The sequence below is a fragment of the Silurus aristotelis genome, assembly GCF_946808225.1.
Source record: "Silurus aristotelis genome assembly, chromosome: 24".
Lineage (NCBI taxonomy): Eukaryota > Metazoa > Chordata > Actinopteri > Siluriformes > Siluridae > Silurus > Silurus aristotelis.
In genome coordinates, this window is record NC_139597.1 from 10819157 (window position 1) to 10843969 (window position 24813).

The 24813-nt window shown below is 38.3% G+C and overlaps 1 protein-coding gene across 1 annotated transcript in view; it reads left to right on the forward strand.

Annotated features, from left to right (window-relative positions):
- Positions 1-24813, forward strand: part of LOC310719077 (xylosyl- and glucuronyltransferase LARGE1) — a 73555-nt gene that overhangs the window by 37347 nt on the left and 11395 nt on the right. Inside the window, exons 7-10 of the mRNA XM_083528398.1 lie at positions 10209-10313; positions 13651-13763; positions 17593-17718; positions 18475-18630. Coding sequence (XP_083384524.1) covers positions 10209-10313; positions 13651-13763; positions 17593-17718; positions 18475-18630 — 500 coding nt within the window. The remainder of the gene's footprint in view (positions 1-10208; positions 10314-13650; positions 13764-17592; positions 17719-18474; positions 18631-24813) is intronic.

The window sequence follows — 24813 nt, forward strand, 5'->3', positions numbered from 1 at the left end:
TTCTCTGTTGCTTTCTAACACAAAGATTTGCTAGAAATAGATAAGTAAGTTTATTATTCAACTTTTCAGTCAAAGTCAATCCTTAGCATTAGTAATTCCCTTTATATATTTGTATGTATTTAAAAAAAATAGAGTGCAGCTGATACAGTGCAGCTTAATAGTTGCCTTTTTGTTGCATAGTTATTTGAGCCTTGCAGAAGTATTAACCCCCTTTGAACATTTTCACGTTCTATATTGTAACAACCTGCAACTAAATTGGGATGTTTATCCCTGATGTACATGTACATAATGTATATGAATACAAACGTTCCTGGAAGGTCCCAGAGTTTTATAGGGAACACAATGTTCTCAATGTTTCGAGACAATGTTCTTGAAAGGTTTCTGGACAAATTTGGTTAAAAAAAACCTGAACATCATGTGAAGCATGAGCTTTAAAAAACTAGAATAATTGTAATATTGCTATACCTAAAGAAAGCTCTTTTCCATTTTGCCCCTCAACATGGCAGTACCACCACCATTCTTTACTTTGCTGATATCGGAATAATTTGCAGTGTTGGATTTCTTCCAGAAATAGCACATTACATGTTTGACCCATCATGGGTTTCCAGCTTGGGTTAAGCCTAACCCTTTTCTCTCTCTTGCTGCTAGCTAAGCGGTGTGGAGTGTCTGGGTTCTGATTCTGCCTTAAAGTAAAACTGGCATCAGATTAATGTGATTGGTTAGGCATGCAAGCTTTTCTGCTAAGTATGTTACACGCTGCCATAATTAAAGTAGAATGGAGAAGATTCCTCTTTATGGTTCCCATTTATTCCTGTGCATGATCAGGATATTCCTTACCCTAATCCTCTCCTTCCCTGTACACTACATTACACTACAGTGCATGCATTATAATAACAAGCAGGAGTGCAGTCAGACTCTCACGCCTTCTCAGTTACACATCTACCATTCTTGCCAGGATTAAATCTTTGTTATAATCATGTGAAGGGCCATTATAGATAAAAGGCTCATATATTTACCCAATCGGGGCAAAATAGAAACCAAAATAAAGATGTTTAGTAAATGAATGGTGGTTCTAGGAAATTTGCACTGTGAATTTAAAACCTAGTTAACAATATATAAATAATGCAGCTACATTTTTGGAAGGATTTATGCAATGCTGTTTTTTTTTTTTTTTTATACCTGAGCTTCAGTGGCTGTAAAATATTCCGAAAAGTTTTTCTCACTGGTGTCAGTAGAAGAGTGCATTTGTGTCAGATAGACGAGCACAAAGAGTATTTTTGACAGCTTGTGAATCCGATAAGTTACAACCCATTAAATGACAATAAAGTCCTTGACTCAGGGCCAAATCCTGACATTTTGGAAAATAATGGATTCATTCTTATGTTTAACCTGAGACATGATTAGAATAATAGAACACTTTAATGTGTAAGCAACCCGTACTGTTTAATGGGTGATCGTAATGTTGCTTAATCTTGCTAAAGGTTTGCAAAGAAGGGTTTTCGTTCTGAGGGGAATCAAGATCCTTTTGTGCTTCATACCCTGAATTTGCATGAGTCAGAGGCAATGGTGAGTGGAAAGGAGAGCTGCAAATAGAATCTGTTGACATACCGAACAGGGGGTCATCCTCCACCGAGCCGCGAATCATTTCGGAGCCTTAATATCGCAATAATAATAATAATAATAATAATACTGCAATAATCAATAACTCTTGATTATCAGTGACTAAGGCGATGCACACTGGAGACGGTAATAGACAACAAGGTGGAATACTTTCTCGCTAATTCTTTTTTATTAGTATTATTGTTTTTCACTCACCACATCAAAACACTTCCGCCATGTAATCCCACAGCGCTTGTGCCTTGAAAAAATGAAATATGCGAAATGGTGAAACTACAACAACCTGGACATGTACGTGTCAAAACACTCAGCACAGTGAAGAGCGTTCATTGCTGGGTAATGTAGTGACATCATGTAACGTAATTGGCCCCACCCCCCTTGCAAATTAACAAACAAAACCCGGATGTTTGGTGTATCTACACGCTAAATCGTGTCTCGCACCCTCACACAGACAACAAGTGACGACTTTTTCACCACTCGCATTTTCTTATTATTTTAGTCATTCTATTCTATAGCTATTCTAGTTCAAAATGAATTTGAATGAGATTTTAGAAGTCAATAGATTACTTTGAACCAAAGTACAAAAAGGACTAACAAGATTTGGTTGAAATTTTAGAGCTATATCTAGTGGCAAGAACAGCCTTTTTGTTGACATGCTCGCTTTTTGAAAGAGACTCTGCTTTACACACCTGAAGCTCTTATATATTATATCAGCAGTGAGTTCCTTATATGTAGTAGAATCTGCTTTTGACATCTAATTTTATATTCAAGCCACTGATGCGACATTGGATTCCGAAATAAAATGACACACCGCCTGAAGTGTAAAGTATCGCATATTTTGGTTTGCAGAATGTTTTTTAAGCTAGTGTTTGTAGATTTTATGTGACGAAGTGGAAAAATGATCACATCATGATGCTTTACAGGGGAGGCGTAATACTATTGGAATCCTAATCAGTGTTTGTTCAGTCATCAAGCTTTCACCATGAACCCAGGCTGCGTATCAGCAGTGGCAGCAGTTAAATGATGTGTGTTAGTGCTGTGAGCGTGGCAGTGTGTCGAGTGAGAGCTCGATGGGAGAGAAACTAGACTGCCCCTCCCACCCACCCATACACACACACACACACACACACACACACACACACACACACACACACACACACACACACACAGTTCCTTCATATCTTTTTAGTTCCTCTCATGACTCTCAAGCTCCCAGTAACGACAGCACACCACCTTTGTCTCTGGGAAAATAGCAGGGTTCTGAATGAACTCGCCTCATGAATAGGATTTATCATGCAGCGTCACGTTCATGCACTCTTTCTCGCCCTTTTTTTTTACTTCTCCATTCTCGGCTGCCTGCTTCCTCAGTTTTCATTGCATACATTCGCGCTGTCTCTTCCGTTCACTCCCATCATCATTCCCGCTTGCCTTTTGCTTAATTTTACTTCACTCTCTCTCTTTTTGGGCTTCACTTGATATTTTCTGAAAGCGTTTTTAGTTTGAGGCACATCCTGTAACATCCTGCAAGCTTTAAGTGTGTGACTATTAGTGAAAGCAGATGCCAATTTAGCTCCTACTCTCTCTTACCTTCCTTGTTTTTTAGTTTCTGCGATATGAAAGTAGTAGATAAAGCAGGGTCTGTGCTTCAGATGGGCTTTTCAGACTTTACCGCTGAAAATGTGACATCCATCCCAACTCCGGTAGTTCTCAGTACTTGTTTTGCACCATTATTATTCTACAATATTACAATAAAATACAGTATTTATAATTCAACTCTGGTTGACCCCAGCTGCATTAAGTGAGCTGAACATGCTGCAGAAATATATATTTATATTTGGACCAAAATGCAGCATACAGTTCGCAAATGTACCCATGCTTTAACCATTTGTGTAGTAAGTTAATTGTTTATATAGCCCAGTTTTGGGTTTCTACAGATTCTATAGATACCTGTGTGATTTCTCAGAGCAGTTGATATTTTCCTATTTCCTGCTTTAATTAAGTGCAGTGAGAAACTGAATAAAAACAAATAGCTGTAAGATTTGACCCACATTTCATTCTAAATGAACAAGGTCTACATTCCCAGCGATTTTAAATTGTTCATCCATCAATAAATGCACCAGGACTGTTCATTTCAAGCAGAATAGCACATTAGTGGAGAGAGAGCACCAATGCCTGCTAATGTGCACAATTTACCCTCTGTTGTCTGTCCAAAAGGTTCAGCTGAATTGAACTGTTAATGGAACGTTCTGAGAAATGGCCATGCCTCAGCCACATAGTTTTACAGTCTTAAAGTTTTTGAAGTTACAGTTTTACATTGCCTTCTGTCTGTTACAGTGCCCTGGAGACGACTTCTGAAGGATTTGATCAAAGTCTCCTCAGTGAACTTCAACATAACAATGATAATATTTTTAGTTACATAAAAAGTTTTCATGTATTATTAAAGTTGGATTATATGAAGCCATTCAAGTACCTGTGAATGATTGGTTGCTATCGAACAAAAGTAAGTGTATCAGTACTTACTGGCTAATCAGTTTCAAGAATTTCAACAGTGCTTTGGTCTCATTTATTTGATGGCAAAAGTGTATAGTCAAAACAAGTGGGCTTATAGTTGTCATTCCTCTATATAGCTTACAGTGAATTCTGAAAATATTTGGATCCCCTTCACAGTTTTCATTTTGTTGCAACCTGATACTGCAATCATTTAATTTCCCCCCCCAGTAATGATAACGTTAAAACAAAAGTCTAGAAATGTCTGAAAAATCAAGGGGGTCTGAATAATTTCGGAACGCATATATACATTGGAACTAAATAATGTTTCATGGTACAGCAAAGTGCTACACAAGTATGCGAAGCTGCATGAAATGCAAATTAATAACATCGTGGGATAAGTGCAGAACATTAAATGCATAGAATATGGTCTGTAAAATGTTGATGTTTAGTAGTGTAGCAGCACAATGCATTTTTGTGTTCCATTAAGGGTCTGATGTGGATTTGTAAAAGTGCGTTGCATAGTGGTATTTAGTAGTACTGGGTTAAGAGTTTCATTAGTCCAGGTGGGTATTGGGAAGCAGCAGGGTGTGGAGTAATCTGACTGCCTGTTGGTAGGGATGCTCCTGTACCTCCTTCTGGATATTGAAAATGAAGAGTTTAGGGGATGTGTGAAAGTGGATGTCAGCAATACTTGTGGCTTTGCAGATGCAGTAGTTGTTCTAATTGACCTTGATGGTCTATCGAGACCCTGATTATCTTTTTTGCTGTTCTCAAAATACACTGGGTTTGGAGGTTGTGCAGATTCTGTACCGCATGGTATAAAACAGCTGGTCAGGACACTGTATTTTCCTTTGAATTTTTAGACTAATAGGTGAGAAGTTGTCTTTTTATATATGAAGTATGTATGAAGTAAGTATATTTAGATTTGAATGTACCAGGTAGCATGCATTGTATACATCTTGGGTTGCTTAGAAACCCTTTTTTCCCTTTTTTATAGATTCATCTGTAGTATTGGCCTCCAGCATTGAGCTTAAAGCCTTACCATTTGATTTGTGAGAACAAGTGCACTTTCTCAGATATATGAATTCAAAATACGTGCTCGTACGTACGTATACGTAGTGTGTGTGTGTGTGTGTGTGTGTGTGTGTGTGTGTGTGTGTGTGTGTGTGTGTGTGTGTGTGTGTGTGTGTGTGTGTGTAAAATATGAAAAGTGAGATGTGAAGCAGCTGGGATTCTCCACTGAGATCCTCCAAACTTCTCCTGAAGTTTTTAGCACTTCAGGACACACATGCGTCTCTGTCGAGCAGATCAATAATATAAGAGCGTATTTATGTCTGCAGGAGGAGAGGGAGGCTCTGACAGAGGCTGAGGATTGCCCAGAGCAATTCCTATAACACAACAGATCATTCACAAGGCTAAGATGAGATGCAGGGTAAACAGTGGAAAGCGTCAGGGATTAATAACCTAGAATCGAAACTTCCCTCTAATCCAGGATATATTTTATCTCTTTTGGGGCGGTTCTGTGAGCAAGTAATTGCCTCTGCTTAGGTTTGACTAGAGAAGATATGGAGACACTGCACACTCCCTAGTCACTTGTTGTTGATGTTTATTTGCAGAAGGAAAGCCCTGGTGTTTACATTTTCACTGAATCACCAAGGTTTATGTCAGATACAAACAAGAAAACTTTTTAATTGAATTTCTGGATAGTTGTAAGTATTAATATACCATTTCTCACAAGTTTGCTTCAACAGATTACTGTAGCAGGTTGGTAAAGCCGGGTTTCTGTGTGATACTTGACTTTACTTGCACATCCACGAGTGCCATTGCTTACATACTTGATGTATATCTGAGGAATTAAAGCAATTAGATAGAACATCAAAGTCAAATACTCCCTGAGCTCCAGATTGTCAAATTGAACTGTAAACTGTTTACCAGTTTCAGGATGTTAGATTCACTGACGGACAAGTTCCTGACTGGTGCAACAGAAAAACCTTCACCTTATCATAGAAGGCTCTTGAGTTTGAATCTTAATGATGCCACAGCCATCTGTTGCTTCAAGAGAGTAAAACTGGACAGGTAAAAGGGATGACATGGTTTCCTTCTCATTTTAATTCATCCATTAGAGGAAATTCTCAAATAGCATTTTTTGCCCAATAATTTACACAACCCTGTGATGTTCAAAAGATTTTAATCTCAATAACTATCTAGAATAATATATAGGTATTACATTTAGAGAGACAGTTCCTGTTTGTTTTGTCAGTTGTCATTGCACCCCACAGATTCTTTGTGTTAATGCTGATCTCATTGCAGCAGAAATAGAGATTCATCATACAGGTGATGTTTTTCCAATCTGTCCATATTTAATAAGTCTGTGCTCATCGTAGCCTAAGACTCTGTCTATGGATGATTTTCGGCTTGATTTTTGGTTACAGTGTATGTGGTTATTCTAGTTTTCACCCACAAAACTGTTGCTTGAATTTTAATTAAAAAACATTGTATTTTATTTTTTTACATGTGCCCTCACCCAGAATACAGTAAAACCCCGTTGTACGAGAAAACGGAGATAAGAGCAAACTCACTTGCAAAATTACTATTGGTGTGTCATTTCCTGTTTCACGAGCAAATTTCCAAAGGCACGAGCAAACCCACGCTGCCGGTTCCCCATTTTCGGCGGAGGGAAGCATCAGTCGCTTAGTTGATGACGTATCACTCGGTCTGGGTTTTACTGTATAGATATATATAATATCGAGTTTAGAATAGTTTCTGTTTCATGTCAGTAAAAAAAATGGTTACTGATCTATGAGGGACGTTTAAGTCAAACCTCGACTTTTAATTGTACAGGGATAAAATGGATGCTAATGTGACGGTGCTACATGCAGTAGTATGTGGCTAATGTGTCCTATTAATGATAGGCAGCGCACGTCATCATGGTGGTTCCCAGCCCACAGCAGTCGTCCCTGGATTCTGGATAATCGGTGCATAACCTGTCGTGAAATTGCACAAGGGACGAATTTTTCTGTGGGAAGAGTGAACACGATCATTCACAAAAATTAGCATTTTCGCAAAGTTTGTTCACACTGTATTCCAAGACAGCGTTCTGCTTTTAACCAGCACAGAAAAGTTCAAGTCTGAAAGAAAAGATTTCCTCAGAGATCAGCATTTCTGCACTAATGACGAAGTGAAGCAGGCCGTCAAAACACGGGTCAGGCGTACAGACAAATCTTTCTAAGCTGAATCTTTCCAGGCGTTAGTTAAATGCTGGGATAGGCGTATAAATGTAACAGGAGAGTATGACGAAAAAGAAATGCAGTTTCCACTTTTTTGAAATGAGTTCTTTTATTTTAGAAACTCTAAAGTCCCGGTTTGACTTAAACGCCCCTCGTATTAAGGAAGGAACCAGTAATAAGCGGGAATTTAACTGGAAAATCCCAACGGAGATAGTCGAGTGCCAGTGTGTCCTCAGGTGGTGCCTTTCCTGTTGTGTTTTTTTTTCAGGCCGTTTTCAGCCCATCAATCTATTTTCTCTCATTGCGTGGCTTTTAATGGCTTACTATTGGTGTGTCATTTCCTGGCTATCACAGACCACAGATGTAGGCTGGCCTATGAAGATAACAATAAGCAAGGCAGAAGGCAACAAGAAATAGGCCTTACGTAGATGAGACAGAGGGAGTCAGTGATGTAAACATGACTGAGAACAGAAACATTCCTGATCACCTGACCATCATCATCATCATCATCTTTTCTCTGTTGTGTTCTATATGGTGGTTGTTCAGCCTGGATACATTCAAGAGATAACAACATTTGAAATTATTTTATGTCAATATATTAATATGATGTGAGGTCCAGTTACCAGTGTGACATTAAAACAGGTAATGACTACTTTTTTTTACTTAAGAACATGTCAGAGCCCTTACGAGGGAAATATCAAGGTCCGTGACGTGGGGCCCCCTTCCCGTGGGCTCACCACCTGCAGGAGGGACCGTAACGGACGGTGCTGTGAGGATTGGGCAGCAGTCGAAGGCGGGGGCCTGCTTAGACTGCTGCCCCCGCGACCCGAATTACGGATAAGCGGGAGAAAATGAATGAATGAATGAATGAATGTCAGAGCCCAAACTTCTTTACTCAAGTGAAAAAGTGTAGTCAGAACTTCAACTTTTACCAGAGCCTTATAAAACATGAGTATCTGTACTTCTACTTCAGTGAATGATGTGTGTACTTTTGTCATCTCTGTCTAGAGGAACACACACACACACACACACACACACACACACACACACACACACACACACACACACACACACACACACACACACACACACGCATGCTCACTCCTGCATTATTACTTTCCATGCTCCTAAAGGCAAATATGCTCACTTTGCCTCATTTCCTGCGAAGTCACCGTCTGTGTTATCTGTACTGTAATCAGTCACCCTTCCATTTTATTGCTTCACCTCTTCATCCTTTCTGATCTGCAGCAAAGTGTCTATTTTCCAACACATTGCATTTTTGTAAATAAGTTGAAATAATTAGCCTTGTTTTCTCCCGTAGTCCTTCATCAGCTGTTCAAGCGAAGCGCTTCACATTTCAATCCGTATAAATTTTTCATTGTAAATTCTTGCACAGATGATGAAAGGACTTCAGGACGTGTTCTTCCACATAAATCTATATAAAACGAGATTGCACCATCTGTACGAGCCTGAACCATTGCCCAGTCTTCAGCATTGACTTCTTTTAAAATGTGATTGTAAACCAGCAAACATTTGTTTGAACCACATCCTTTCTGTTAGAAACCTGAACATTATCATCTACAGATACAAACCTACAATTTTAATGCAGTATGAATATTTTGATCGTAGAACAGTCAATGAAACAGCATGGAAAATATTTTTAAATTGCTTTTGAGTGATTTGCATTTTGTACGTTTCTTTCCTTTTTTTTGTACCTTTTTAAAGTCTAGGCTTCACTTCATTCACTTCCATTCTCTTGCTGTTTCATGGACTCCTGTGCCAATGTGTCTCTTAGTGGATTCAAACCAAAAGAATAAGTTTAGTTAAGAAGCACTATGGAGGACATTTTTGCATTATATTATTTAGTTGAACAAGCCCTTAACTCAGTACAGTGTTATGGTTACAGACCCGCATTAAGTGGAATTATCTGGAACTTCGGCTTGGTCGGATTTTTGTCTGACCAAGCTCTTAACCTTGCAGTTTGGAAACTTTTAGAGTACACATCCATTTGCAACTATTATTTCTTTAATTGTGCAGCCCCAAACATTTTTGAGATGCTCGATTTATGCAAATGAGAGCAGCCTTTTTATTTCATTTGGCGAAACAGATAAGGGCATCATGAAGGTGAAGGCTTTGGGTTAAGCATAACAAGATTAATGAAGACAAAGTAAGACTGACGCTCTCTACATTGGACTCAATCATTCTCTTTTTAGTCGGCTCCAAATGGTGCAAAACGCGGCAGCACGTCTTCTCACCAACACCTCAAAACGATCACACATCACCCCGGTCCTCCGCTCACTCCACTGGCTTCCGGTGCGGTATAGGGTGGAGTATAAGGTTTTGTTGTTCGTTTTCAAGGCCATCAATGGTCTTGCCTCGGCCTACCTCACCGAATTAATAACAGTTTACCAACCAGCCAGAACTCTCCGTTCCTCTGGACTTACCTCTCTGGTCATTTCTAAATTCCGATATAAAAAGTTTAGTGGTCGGTCATTTTCCGTCCAGGGACCAAAGCTGTGGAACGCACTCCCAGCTCACATCCGATCCATCACTGTGCTGAGTGTTTTTAAATCACAGTTGAAAACTTTTTTATTCATACAAGCTTTTAACACGTAGCCCTGCTTCACTGCTATTTTACTTATATTTTGTGTTCTTATATTTTTACATTTTTATATTTCTTATATTTTTATTGATTGTGTTGTTTTTACTGGAAAGTGCCTTGTGCTCCTTTTGGTTGCTGTAAGGCGCTATACAAATAAAGCTTGATTGATTGATTGACTGACTGGCAGTAATTATTAAGATTTTGTCTGTCTCTCTCTCTCTCTCTCTCTCTCTCTCTCTCTCTCTCTCTCTCTCTCTCTCTCTCTCTCTCAGGTCAGCAAGTGCTTGGGCTGGTGGAGAATCAGAGTGACTGGTATTTGGGGAACTTGTGGAAGAACCATCGGCCATGGCCTGCTCTAGGTCGAGGCTTCAACACCGGTTAGTCAGGCTGCTATTCCAGTACAGGTGTAGCAGTTTTTTTGCCATATTTAATTTCCATTAGATGGATATTTGTCATAGATTTCTGTTTCTAAACATTATAGAAGAGCAGCAGTTAAAACGTAACAATGACACAAAGTTTGTAAATAGTGTTTGCGTAGTTTTGAATTTATGTTTGCGTGGTGTTTGTGTGCTCCGTTCAAACGCTTACCAGCACATGATGAATCAAAATCTGTATATTGGAATTTAACAAACTGCGTATGCCTAATTAAATGTATGTTTTCTGGCCAAGCTTTAACTGGTTTGACTCTTAAGAGGTGTTTCTGAAACAGAAGGCTTTTTTAGCTTGTGCTGTTTGAGTCATGCTGCTCTCCGTAGCCCTGGATTTGCTTCTGAGTCCGGTGTGTTCTTCTAGCGCAGGGGTCACCAACATGGTGCCCGCTGGCACCAGGTCGCCCGCAAGGACCACATGAGTTGCCCGCAGGCATTTTCTAAAAATAGTTCACCATAGCGCCGCTTACCAGTGAGCTGCATCTAATTATTTTTGTTGCTTTTTTTTTTTAAATCACACTTTGGTGTGAATTTGAAAATGACAATATTAAAAAATAGATGACTAGATATAGATGAATATCAATAATTATACATATAATTAAAGGTCAATTAAGCAAATTTGTTATTTCAGAACTTGTGTGTTATTTTGACTTGTGGTTATCGAACTTGTAGCCCTTCACATTAATCGGTACCCAAGAAGTAGCTCTCAGTTTCAAAAGGTTGGTGACCCCTGTTCTCGCGAGTAAAGGCTCATATCTACAACAAATAACTTAGCAAATATTGTGCAGATTAAAAACCCATTTCTTATTAATTTTTTTTTAAACCTTTGTATTTTGTCCTGGTTTCGAGATAAAAGAAAAAAAAATTCCCCAGAGCTGGAAGACTGTGATTGATACATTTTGGATTTTTATTGCTCTACTATGAAAACTAGCCCACTTTTTATGAAGTCTGGTGAATGTATTGTTCGGTATGCAATATTTTTACGCCTCTAGATTTTACCTGTATTTTAAAATAATTACTTTACAAAGTTTCAACATGTCGTTCCTTTGTGGCAGAAATCGATTTCGTGCGGCGTCGCTCCGCTCCACGTGTTTTCTAACGCGTTTAAGGTAAAAACATGGGAAATTTGCTTGGCGAACTACGTGAAAGAAATTCCCTCGACGCACTCTGCTAAAGGAGCATGATGAAAAGTCTGCTTGATCGAGTGCCTAAAGAATTAGATTAGATTCGATCTTTGGAATAGGTTTCTTTGCTTCCGTTACGTTTTCCCCCCAAGTCCTTTTTCTCTGCAAAACCAAACAGGCTTCAACATTGCTGCTATTGGGGCTGTAGAGCATTCCATTCACTTTATATTGTTTTTGGTACCAAAGACAAGCGGAACAAGTCTTTGGAGGTTTATAGATATAAACCATAGATTACAAACGTTTCAACACTGCGTTGCGAGGTTTCTGCAGCAGCAGGATTCGGGGAAGGATATATTAAAGATGTTGAGTTTAGTAGTCGTGTTGCCTGCAGCTTTCCTTCAGTAATTGTTTTGCAGCTCCTAAGCAGGTGGTATAAAATTCAGTTAAGTGTAAAGCGTTAGGATGTTAAGCTCTTTCCCTGAGGGAGGACGCTAACAGAACTCTTAAGTGTTTTTGACAATTGTGCCAGTTTTTTTTTTTTTTTTTAACGCATCTCCCGAAGTTGTTGTGTTTCATATAAAGAGAAAGAAAAATAAGAGTAAGATAAGTTCTTAGATCATTTCCACAAAGAGATACTTTGCAAGTCCTCAAAGAAAACCCTGAACTTGCATATTCATCTTTATACTTTCAACTTATCCACGATTTATTTAATCCCCCCCCTTTTTTTTAATTAAAACATTCTAATTTACCTGTTGTTATTTTATTTTTAGTAATTTGGTTGATGGTTTTGTACTTTGCTCACAATGCCATTTATCTACCTGCTGATTAGGTTCCAGTTTAAATTTATACCTTTATTCTGTCCAGCAGTAAAAAAATATATATATTTCATGTTAACCCCTCTGTCAACACCACAATGCTTATCATAGCATAAATCAATAATTCAGAGTCTAGTCTCTGAACTCATAAACACTATATGGGCAAAAGTTTGAAACTGATTATAAGATTCCTATGTGCTTTTTCAACATCGCATTTTACATTTAGTCCCCGTTTGTTGGTATAATAACTTTCTGGGAAGATGTTCCACTAGATTTGGGATTGTGCTTGTAGGGATTTCTGCTCATTCAGCCTTAAGGGTGTTAGTAAAGTCAGGTACTGATGTAGATGAGGTGAGGAGGCCTGGAGTGGATTCCAATTCATCCCAAAGTTTACGGTCAGAGTTCTATAGCAGGCCACTTAAGATCTTCCACTCCAACCCATGTAAACCATATCTTCATGGAGCTGGTTTTGTGTACGGAAAAAGGTTTGGGTCTCAAGTGAAAGAAAGAAATTGAATGCTACCACAAAAACATCTTATACAATTGTGTGCCCCCAATCGTGTGGTAACAGTTCAGGAAAGAACCACATATGGCTAGAAAAGTCAGGTGTCCCAATACTTTTGTCCATATAGTGTAGCTGCACTTGTACTCTTGAGAGCCCAGTGTTTGTCTTCTAATCTTTTGGTTCTAGGCTTATCAAGATGCCATTTTTAGAGTTCCAGCGTCCTCCTGCATGCGACTTTAGTAAAATGCTAACATCTAAAAAGAGTCATGAAAATGCTTCATCATCCAACAAACTAGCACCACAAACACGCAATGCCTCATTAAAATCAATCTATACAAGGTGGACATTTTTTTTTCACGTCAATTTAGAGTAAACATCACTCTCTGAAGCATCTCAAACACCGGTCTAGAATATTCCACTACGATGCTGTGAATACCGGTCGGTGTCTCCCGCGCACTTGCAGTTGGTTAACCATGAAATGATTCGGTGATTCATTCGATCCAGCGAGATCGCTGCCACTCCCGACGAATGCCATAACCCTCATTACTCTTCCGTCGCATTATTCACTCGACTGTCACACCGCGTTCAGCACCACATCCATTCTGCTTAAAGTAATCAGACGCTCATCAGTGCATGATGAGGGCCTCCTAATGTGGCTTTCTTTACTCTAAGCATGTGTCTGGCAGCTGACTGATGGCACATTAGTGCTCGGCTTTATGGGTTGATGGCAGTATCAAGGTCATAATTATTAAAAGGGCATCGTTTGTGGATTATCGTGGCAATGTATACAGCCTTGTCAATGCACGTGTGTGTGTGTGTGTGTGTGTGTGTGTGTGTTACAGGTGTGATTCTCCTGCTGCTAGATCGTTTGAGGAAGCTCAGATGGGAGCAGATGTGGAGACTGACAGCAGAAAGAGAACTGATGAGCATGCTATCTACATCACTAGCAGATCAGGTACCCATACATACAATACCGTGTTATTCTAGACTGCTGTTTCATATTTAAAGGAGCAATTGTAGATTTTTGAGCCCCCTAGTGTTTAGTGTGTGAGTTACAATTGCAACAAAATGATGATCTGATTCACCGACACACAAAAATCAACTTTTTTATTTTTTTTGGTTGGAAGTGTGTATGTCCGGTGAGTTCCATTTGAAAGAGTTGTGTCAGAACTAAACATCTTTGCGCCACAGTGACTGGAGTCAAATTTGTGGCCTAGAAAGCAGTTTAAAGGCTCCTATTACCTCATTTACATGTCAATACATGTCAAAGCACCACAAGGTATTTCTCCGACAAAGATGATGATAATGATGATAGTACAAAAAGATCCCAAAACACCTTGAAAAACTATTCATTAGCTGTAAAACATGCTTTGTTAATTCAAATGGGGGGTTATATTATGATATTTATTATCGATGGTGATTTTAATGCACTTCTGATGCATCACTAAGTCTCACACAGGGACAATCTACGCTGAATAATACATTGATAATAAACCTAAAATTGTTGATATGGTGGTTTTTGCAAAGAGATTATTATGTAACGTTAATGAATAAGTCTCAGGTGTAGGTTTTCTGCAGTGAGAGTCTTCAGTCTAAAGACGATCATTAAAGTTTCAAGGACAAAGATCTGATGACAAAGACAGTCGCCATGGCTGCTCATCAGGGATAAATGCACACCATTCACTGTTGATTTCTGTAAAGCTGCTTCGAGACAATGTCTGTTGTGAAAAGCGCTATACAAATAAACTTGACTTGACTTGACTTGACTGATATGATCTTCACTTTGACATAAAAGAAAATAGCAGAGCTTTCTCTACACGTCACCTTTCCTTTTTTTTATCTGCAGACCGAGTGTTTCTTGACCTCCTGCATGTTCAGCATCAGCAGCACTGTGTGCAGGATGTCTGATTCACAGTATCGTCGTTCTTAATTTTCTTTCAAGTATGCAACACTTCAAACAGTTAACTAGATAGCGTTAAAGTATCTGTATGCCTCGATCCTCTCCTGCAGAATCAATCCTCTGGCTTAAGGGTTTTTTTTTCGTTCTCATCCATGCTAAGGGTTAGATCTTTCTTCTCTTTCTCAAAGCTTCTTGCCTCTTCCCTTTCTCTCTCTCTTTCTCTCTCTCTCCTCCCCTTCTGTCTGAAATGCCATCTTTAAGCACCTCGGTGAGGACTTTTAAGAACATGAGTGGCTTAAGGACCTGGAGAGAGATAAACTGTCCATGTCCTTCAGCCATTGATTTTTCTCTCTTGCCTTCCTCTTTATCTCATCTTATGCCATTCCTCTTCGTACACTGATGCCCTTTTATGATGATTCTGCCACCACAGTCTCTAGTAGTGCCTCTCTGCGTAATCCTCTATAAGTTCATATTTCTGCAAACAAAGACGAAATTCAAACACAGTCCAGTTTTAGAACTGAATGTATTGTACCCCTGAATGGTCTAATTTAGTTGTTACCTGCATCACTGCTATTCGCTCTGCCTTGTTATCTTCTCGATCTCTCGCAGGGCACTTGCGGACCAGACAAGATTGTGTGCATTCAAAAAAGTGGCTTTTTGGTTGTTCATTATAGCGTTCGGTAGAATCTGATGGTTTTTTATGATGACCTGATTAGAATTTCTTCCAGAAAAATGCACCATAGAATAAGTTTGCTGTTGCAGTTATACAAAGGCGATTTGTCAGCAATATTTTCTTCACATTTTTTAATGAAAACATAACAATTTTATGGTGTTGGACCATCCATGAATAAGCTTACGTTTATTTTCCATTATCACTTCGATTATAGCAGGTTCAAACAATTGTTCTTTCACCAGCTGCTCTTATATATTTATTTATTTATTTTTGCAGCTTGTCATGTGACTAAGAAACTGGAGTGCTGGATGAGCTCTTCTGTCCTTAAGGCTTACCCATGGCGGAAACCTTACTGACCATTACGAAGCACTGAAATGTTAAACAACTCTCACCAGAAAACCTCACCATATCAACAATCTCACGCATTTGTGGCGTGTCAACCACTCAAGTCCATGTGAACTATAACAACTATAGCAAAAGAAAAAGCATATTAATGTAAATCTTTTGTTTGTTAAAGTCAGAATTACTACCAGAGCTGCTGCTTTGGAAAAATAATGTCCCCCTTCTGATTTAAGACTTTACTCTGCTTTGGTGTAATACTTAATTGTTGATTAAACGTGGTTGGTACTTCGGTGTCTTTACAGCAGAGATGCACAAGCTTTTTTTCTTTCAAGGGCCAAAAATCTAACTTGATTGAGCCAAAAATAACTGTTGCATTTTACCAAACGGTAAATTAAAGATGAATTTGTCATAGTTCTTCTCATTTATTTACAATTGCATTTACATTTATGAAATTTGGCAGGTGCTCTTATCCAGGGTGACTTACATTTGTCATACAACTGAGCAACTCTGTGGTCACAGGCCCTGTTTATGGGCCCAGGAGTGACCACTTGGTGTGAGTGGGATTTGAACTCGTGAACATTTGGATTAAAAGTCTAATGCCTTAACCACTAAGATACCACTTCCCACACATGAAACAGCACTGCTGGGTTTATGATTTCATAATATTTAAAAAGAAAGAAATAGAAACATGACTCTGCGGTTTTATTTTTTTATTTTTAAGTTCTAGTTCAGTAAAACTTATAGTACAATGAGTAACAATCCAATTTATAGAACAATAGAGTTTAGTGCCCAAGTCAAGAAGCTTTGATTGTCATTTCGATCATATAAATCTGACGCAGTACACAGTAAAATGAGACACCGTTTCTCCAGAAACTACATTCTACATAACACAACATAGAGCTACATAACACAACACAGAGCTAAGGACTTAAGTAAGTTGTCTTTGCCACATAAAGTGCATCGTGTGTAACCTGGTGTAAATAGTGCAAGACAAAAGACCACCACATAATACAAGACAGTGTGGGACAGATACACAAAACACATGTTAGCGCCAACCAGTAAACCTGTATATGTTATACAGTACAATGTGCAAAAGAGAACTATAAACAAGAGTGTATTTGTAAACATGAACAAAGTTGTGCAAGAGCATCAATCGAGAGGTGCAAAACAGAATAATAGTAATTACAGCTTTTCAGTGACCTCTAATGAAATAATGAATGAATGACCTCACCCACTGGTCCTAGTTTGGGCATCTCTGATCCTTTCAGCATGTGTTTCAGCCAGCATTCAGTAATATAATCACTTTTTATTTGCACCAATTTTTCCTGTAACAATGTCTTCTCCAGCTTATAACCACTCCAGTGCATACAGTCCTGGATTAAAAAAAAGCATTAAGCTCACGCCCTTTTAATTAGTGAAATAGTTTGGTATTTAGCTGCCAGTGGTATTGATGGGTTTGATTTCTGGACTGAGGGCCCATCATGTTACTGCTTTTTCAGTCTGATACTGAGGCATGAGGCCGAAATGTTTATTATGATTTCTGCATGATGATGTATTGAAAAAGTTGTAATTGTTTGCACAGATTACTGTAGTGTATCGAATTGTTTGTTTTTAAATATTTCTATTAAATACCATTGAATCATGAAGCAAAATGATTGTGACATTCTTGCTCTTGGGTTGAACAGTCATGTTTACCTTCTTGTCAGGGCAACATGGATTAAAATGTACGAATATAATACTTTCCATACACGATGGGGCAGCTAATCCTGTCAAACTGCTGTTTTTATGCATTGTGAGTAGGACGCATGAGAGCTGTAAGGCCTGTAGCTGATGTAATGGAATGTGTGATGTAGGTCTTGTGCTTTGCAGGACATCTTTAATGCTGTGATCAAACAGAACCCCTTCCTGGTGCACCAGCTGCCCTGTTTCTGGAATGTCCAGCTGTCTGATCACACACGATCCGAGAAGTGCTACAGAGATGTGTCCGACCTCAAGGTGAGTGAGAAGAGAAGGCGAGACTGAAAACATAGAGAGATCGTAGACCTAGTACATATGTACACACAAAAAAAAAAAAACGTCAAGTTGATGAGGGAGGGGCAGCAAAGAAGAGTCTGTGCTGGTCTATACACGATTCTTCTCCTGCTGACTGTGACCATCTGCTGTCGTAGTACATGTGTGTGGTCTATGTGTGTGTGTGAGTATCATTGCAGTAGTGGCTGCCTGGTACCTTCTGTTAGCTGCTGCTGCCCTGTGGCTCTTAAACTCACCTTTTCATTTCCCACATAACAATGAGTGGCTCCTTACGACTCGTTAATAGGGCAACAGCACACTTTGTATTTGACGACCAAATTAATCTGCTGCAGTAGTATAAGCACATGCACAGTCGATAAAGGGGGCTGTCTGGTCTTCCTTTCCCTCTTGTTACTCACACTCACACTGGGCACTTGCAAGTGTGAAAGCTTGTGTATACAGGACAGGGCCATTTCATTTCTCCTGTAACTTGTTTTGGCATTTGAAAAGATGTTTTGGCAAGTAGTAGGTGTCTCAGCGGAAGAATGTGTTGCCCTTTATGTTCCCAAACTGGTAGCTAAAGTCAGGAGAAAATAGAAGAAAATAATGTCTATATGTACAGCAATGCCAGTGTAATAAAGAAGTTGTAGTCGCTGTAAAAGCAGTACAGAGCAGAAGAAAAAAAAAACAAGTGTGATGTTAAAATTCTTTCTGAAATACTTTTATTGTGAATTTCTCCAGGTGATCCACTGGAATTCGCCTAAAAAGCTGCGGGTGAAGAACAAGCATGTGGAGTTTTTCAGGAATCTTTATCTGACCTTCCTGGAGTATGATGGCAACCTGCTGAGGCGGGAGCTCTTCGGCTGTCCAAGTGAAACTGACCACAACAGTGAGAACGTAGGTAAAAAGAGAATTGGCAAGATCAGGAGTGTAAAAATGCACAGGATACACAAGACTAAAACAAATCCCTGAGGTAAATGAGCTACAACAGCACAAGACCACATCGGCTTCTACTTCTGTCAGCCAAGAACTGGAATCTGAGGACTGATTGGGCAGAGGCTCACTTTAACTCGACAGTTAAAGATTGGAAAAAGACCAAGTGATGTTTTTTTTTTTGTTTGTTTTTTTTTAGTTTAATCTATTTAGTTCCAGTGCCAACTGCTTTCAGATTCTTGTTCTTAGTTGACAGCAGTACCACTCATTAAGGTCGTCTGCTTTTGTAGCCCATCCAGCTCAGGGTTCGCAGTGTAGTCTGTTTTGCTTTTCCACTGACCTTGGTTGTAAAAAGTGTTGATTTGAGCGACCAAATCCTGTCAGCTAAAACCAGTCCGGAATCTGGTCTCTGTCATCAGCAACATTCCCACCAACAGAGCAACCACTGACTCGAGATACTATTGTGTATGACAATCCCTGCTGTAGGAGATCAACAGTTACTGGAATACATGAGTCTGGCAACAACAACCATGTCATGTTCAGAGTAACCAAGCTGACATTTTTCCCCATTCTGATGTATAATGTGAACATGCTCTAACTGATGCTCTTAAACTGTATTGGCAAAAATGTGTGCCTGTATGTGTACTACTACCACCTCATTGGCTGGTAAATTGAATGAGCAAGGGGACGTTATGAGAATTAGAAATACGGATTCACTGTTTATAGTAGAGTTTGACCGACTTTACCAATACCTATAGCTAGGTCGGATTTTACTTGGCAATAAACAATTAATAAAACAAGTTATTAAAATGGATATTGGATAAAAGAAACACACTCCGATACACTTTAAAATAGTACAGTACCCTGTTTCACAAGCAAATTACAAAGGCACGAGCAAACCCACGCTGCCGGTTCCCCATTTTTGGCGGAGGGAAGCATCAGTCACTTAGTTGATGATGTCGCTCTCGTTCTTCAGTGCAGCAAAAACGTAACTTTTTTTTAGTTGTATATTTTTATTTCACTAGAAATCTTGAAAAATGTCTCCCAAGAAAATCAGTGATGGTGCTGTGAAAACTAAAGTAAATAGAATTACCATGGAAACCGAGGAGGTTATGAGCGTGATGTGTGTATCACACTCGCAATCAACCACCACCAGTAAGTGTACATTACGGTAATTTGCGGTGTATTTGTTTGTTAAAACAGGCTACAAATACTTTTTAAGTGCAGAAATAAGCGATCGAATGAGATCTCAGAACGGATTAAATCACTTTTACATTCATTCTCATGGGGAAAATTAGTCGAACCTACGAGCAAATGGACCTATGAGCAATTTTCAAGAACGAATTATGCTCGTCCAACGGGGTTTTACTGTACTTTATTACAAAAAAAACAGAGCTGAATCATGAAAATGTTCTAAAAAAAAAATATATATATATATATATATATATATATATATATATATATATATATATATATATATATATATATACATATATATATATATATATATATAGCACTATAAAATTATAATATAATACAGAACGTTTTTACTGTACCATTAAATAGAAGTTCTCTTTCCATGCCGAACCTAAAATAATAAATTTTATTTTATATATAAAATTATAAAATATTTATCGATAACTAAGGAAGATTTTGACACCATGAGAACTAATCATACAATTAGTCAAATCAATAAAAAGATAAGAAACTTTATGAAAATTATACATTACAGTTTGGCAGCAATGTGCAGGAGGAACATCAGAAAAAGGAAAATCTAATTTTTGATTTTGAGATTCAGTTCTCGTGAGAGTCACCACAAGGAATAAAGGCGTTATCCACACCATTCCGCTTTTCCGTTCATTGGAAAGCAGGATGAGTAAGTTATCTATCCTCAAGACTCCACTCCTGTACACTGAGGTCATGTGTTTAAGTCGACCAATCTGATATAATAAGTAAAAAAAAAAACTTAATAGAATACAGTGAGAGGTGAGATGATGGTGACTTTCCCTCTTTGTGTCTTTTGCTCTTTCTCTGTGTCGTCTGTGTTCCTCCCTCGCTCTCTGCGTCGTGAGATGACAGATGCCTCTGTGGGTGAGGAACACAGATGGGTCTTTCATATGACTGTGTGCGGTGCACATTCTGGGCCATTCTCTTCCCTCATAGCAAAAACAGCGGGTGCTCTTTATAATGAGATACCATTTGTAAGACATGTTGCGAGTCTGTATGGAAGGATCACAGGAGTATGATACAGATTACGTTGCAGCATTAATCCTCTATAAGGTCCAGCATTTACTCATGTAATGGGAGCAAAGGGCATTCATGGCAGTCAGGCTTGGCTTCGTGATTTCTTAAAAATAAAAAAATAATTAAAATTAACTGTCAGGTATCTGTAACATGCGGATGATCCGCTGTGGCGACCCCTAATGGGAGAAGCCGAAAGAAAGTTTTAACTGTTAGGTATCTGTAACATTTCATGCTCTTTGTTCCATAGAATCATTACACTTGTATTTTTTTGAGTATCTTGGGTTGCATGTGTGTATGTATGTATGTATGTATATATATATATATATATATATATATATATATATATATATATATATATATATATATATATATATATATATATATATATATATATATAAGGGATGCACCGAATATTCGGCCACCGAAAATATTCGCCCGAAAATGGCCCAAAAGTGCATTTTCGGTTTTCGGCCGAAAGACTTTGATCACCGAAAAAACATGGCCGAAACAGTTTGTTGTGATGACGCAAACAGAAACTGCTGCCTGCACGTGCTTGTCTAAAACAACATGTCTGCGGTGTGGACGTGTTTCAGTATATCTGAGAAAGACCCACGGATAGCGATGTGCAAAACATGTAATGCCGAAATTTCGTCTGTAAAAACTTTCTCCTCGTCGGGTTTAATTTATCACCTGGAATCCAAACATCCCGATCGCTATGCTGAATATGAGAGAAACGCGGCACAGAAAAGCAAATCCCCTCCGAGCACGCGCACTCCGTCTGTGGAGGACGTTTTTAAAAAGGCAGGAAGTTTCCCAGTGATAGTGTTGTATTGTTGTATCTTTAAGCAGTTGCACTTGTTCTGAATTTATTAAAGAACATATTTAATTTTACAACCTTTCAGGAGGCCAGAGGGCCTGTACATTATTATTTAATGTACACATGAGTGCATTTAAGTTTGAATTTTAATTTATTTTATCCTGTGCATTGTTGCAATGTGTTATAAATAAATATTTTCATAATTTGTAATTGATTTATTCTTTGAAACTTTAATATTTAATTTATGCAATTGAAATGCCTTGATTTTAGTAAGTTTAGTACACAATCATAGCCATAAATGCAATGGTAATAATATTTGGCATAATTTCTTTCGGTTTTTGGTTTCGGCCAAGAATTTTCATTTCGGTGCATCCCTTATATATATATATATATATATATATATATATATATATATATATATATATATATATATATATATATATATATATATATATATATATATATGCATATGCATAATACACCATATATATATATATGTGTGTGTGTGTGTGTGTGTGTGTGTGAGTGAGTGAGTGAGTGAGTGAGTGAGTGAGTGAGTGAGTGAGTGAGTGAGTGAGTGAGTGAGTGAGTGAGTGAGTGAGTGAGTGAGTGTGTGTGTGTGTGTGTGTGTGTGTGTGTGTGTGTGTGTGTGTGTGAGTGAGTGGACCCCTCACATTTCAGCATCCAGTTTATTATATGTTCTTCAGAGACAATACTATAGAAATTAAACTTGGATACATTTTAGATTAGTCAGTGTGCAGTTTTTATAGCAGTACAGATTTACAGTCCTCTGAAAATAACTCAACATACCGCCATTATTGTCTAAATAACTGCCAACAAAAGTGAGTACACCCTTAGTGAACATGTCAAAACTGCGTCCAAAGTGTAAAAAAAATTATTTCAATACAGTAATGAAGTAAATTTACTCAAAAACTAAAAAATAACAATAAAGTCCTTTTCAACTTTGGGTTGCCTTTTTAACTACCAGCTTTTTTGAGATGACAGCAAAATCTACATGGCAGCTCACAGTGCGAACAGTCGAATTCCCCCTGCTTTACCGTTAAATTCGTTCAGTGCATTAATGGGCTTTAAATTAATTAATATACAGACAGAGTACTTGGTAAAATCTATAACACTGACCGTTTTAATCGCTGTTTTGAAAAGATCAAATCAACATTAGAGCTAACACTATGCCTGCCAGGGGAAGTGACGTTACAAAATATTGCAAATTTCATGTCAAACCCGCAGCTTCATGTTGTTGCAAAATCCAGGGCTGATTCGAACATCACTCCAGCATGTCAGAATTAGCTAATAAGGCTGAATATACTTTTTTATTTAAAGGGGATTCAGTCTAGGTGGTTAAAAAGACAATGAAAGCTATTCTAATACAATCAATATTTACATACATTATTGAATTAAGCATAGCCTGAAGCACATTTTTATTCTCTGGCATTATGACCAGTAAAAAAATGTTGGGATGTCCCACTGCTCATCAGAGTTACAGTGTGGATTTACACTCCCACACAGAGTTACAGTTTTCCTTATTGAGCATGGCACTTATCACTAATTTTAACTAACCTGATTTAACATTACAGAATCAGCCATCTGGCATGGCATTGGCTTAATCCACCATCTGGTTGGGATTTCCTCATGGATAGAATAAATTTTGTTCATTATTGTCTGTTTTTAGCAAATAATAGTCACTCACATGTTCATTATAAACCTTAAAAAAATATTCATAAGAAATAATAAATTGCAAATTGCTGATCAGGACCCAGGAAAATACCTACGCTTCCATGTCCTTCCATGATAGACTCTAGTCAGATTTCAGTGTCCGAGACCTGATTTGCATTGCTGGGTTTATTTACTGGCTGCCAAACCTAAAAATGAAACCATGTAGATTTGGCACATCTTTTAATCTCAACTTGGACTCATGAAGAATAGGGATGTGCATCTCCATAACCGAGGTTGATGCGAATTCGCATCTCGATGCACAGTCAACAATACAATACATTAAAGATACATATGAAGCAGCTATTAATGTTATGTGATGCGATTCACGCTTATTACGATGCAGTGCGATCCGAGTTCGATTTGATTCTACACAATGCAATTCAATGCAATACGATGCAATGGAAAAAAAAATTATGCAATACGATTCAATCTGCTACAGATGTAGCTCTATGTTGTGTTGCTTTATGTAGCATGAGGGTTCTATGTTGTCTCATTCCACTGTGTACTGCATTAGCAATATATATAATTAAAATGACAATAAAAGCTTATCATAAATTTTCTTAAGTGCCTTCTGACTTCTAGCACGTGGCCCTTTCACAAACAGGCCTCTGTAGTGCAAAAAAAAAAAAGGAAGTTTAAATAAAACCAGATTTTTCCTGTTCCGTCTCCAGGAAGACACAGCTCTACCTCTGCCATGTTAATCTGTATTCTATGTGTGAGGCATTTCAGCAGTGCTTCAGTATAATAGCACTGGGACGTTCCACTGTTTGTATCAGTCTGCTTTAGTATCAATTTCACTGTTTGCATCTGCTTGTCTATTTCAGAACAGTTACTACAGACGTGTTAGTGACATCATCAGCTGAAAGCTCATAGGATAAGGGAAAGGAAGATGGGATATGCATTTCATAGGTTGCCTCTGTAACAGAAATGTGAACATAATTATGAGCTTTTTGAAAAGCAAGCAGTCAGCGAGTGGGGCTCCTCACGGAATTAATTTGTTCTTCCTAAAATTGTTGTAGAAAACAATGGTGCAGGTAAACTACGGTGCTAAAATCCAATAAAAGCATGTGTAACTGCATGGACCAATAATGGCATTTGGCAGATGCCTTTACACAGAGTGACACCATTACAATTATCTTATTTATTCAACTGAGCAGTTGTGGGTTCAGGGCCTTGTTTAAAGACCCAGGAGTGTGAACTTGGCGGTGCTGTGATTGAACTCTCGACGTTCCAATCAGAAGGCATTCAAATGTAATTGTTCTATTGTCGTTGCTGATTGTATAACATTGTTATTCATTCATTTATTCATTGTTATTCATCTTTAGTAACCACTTTATCCTGGATCTGAAATC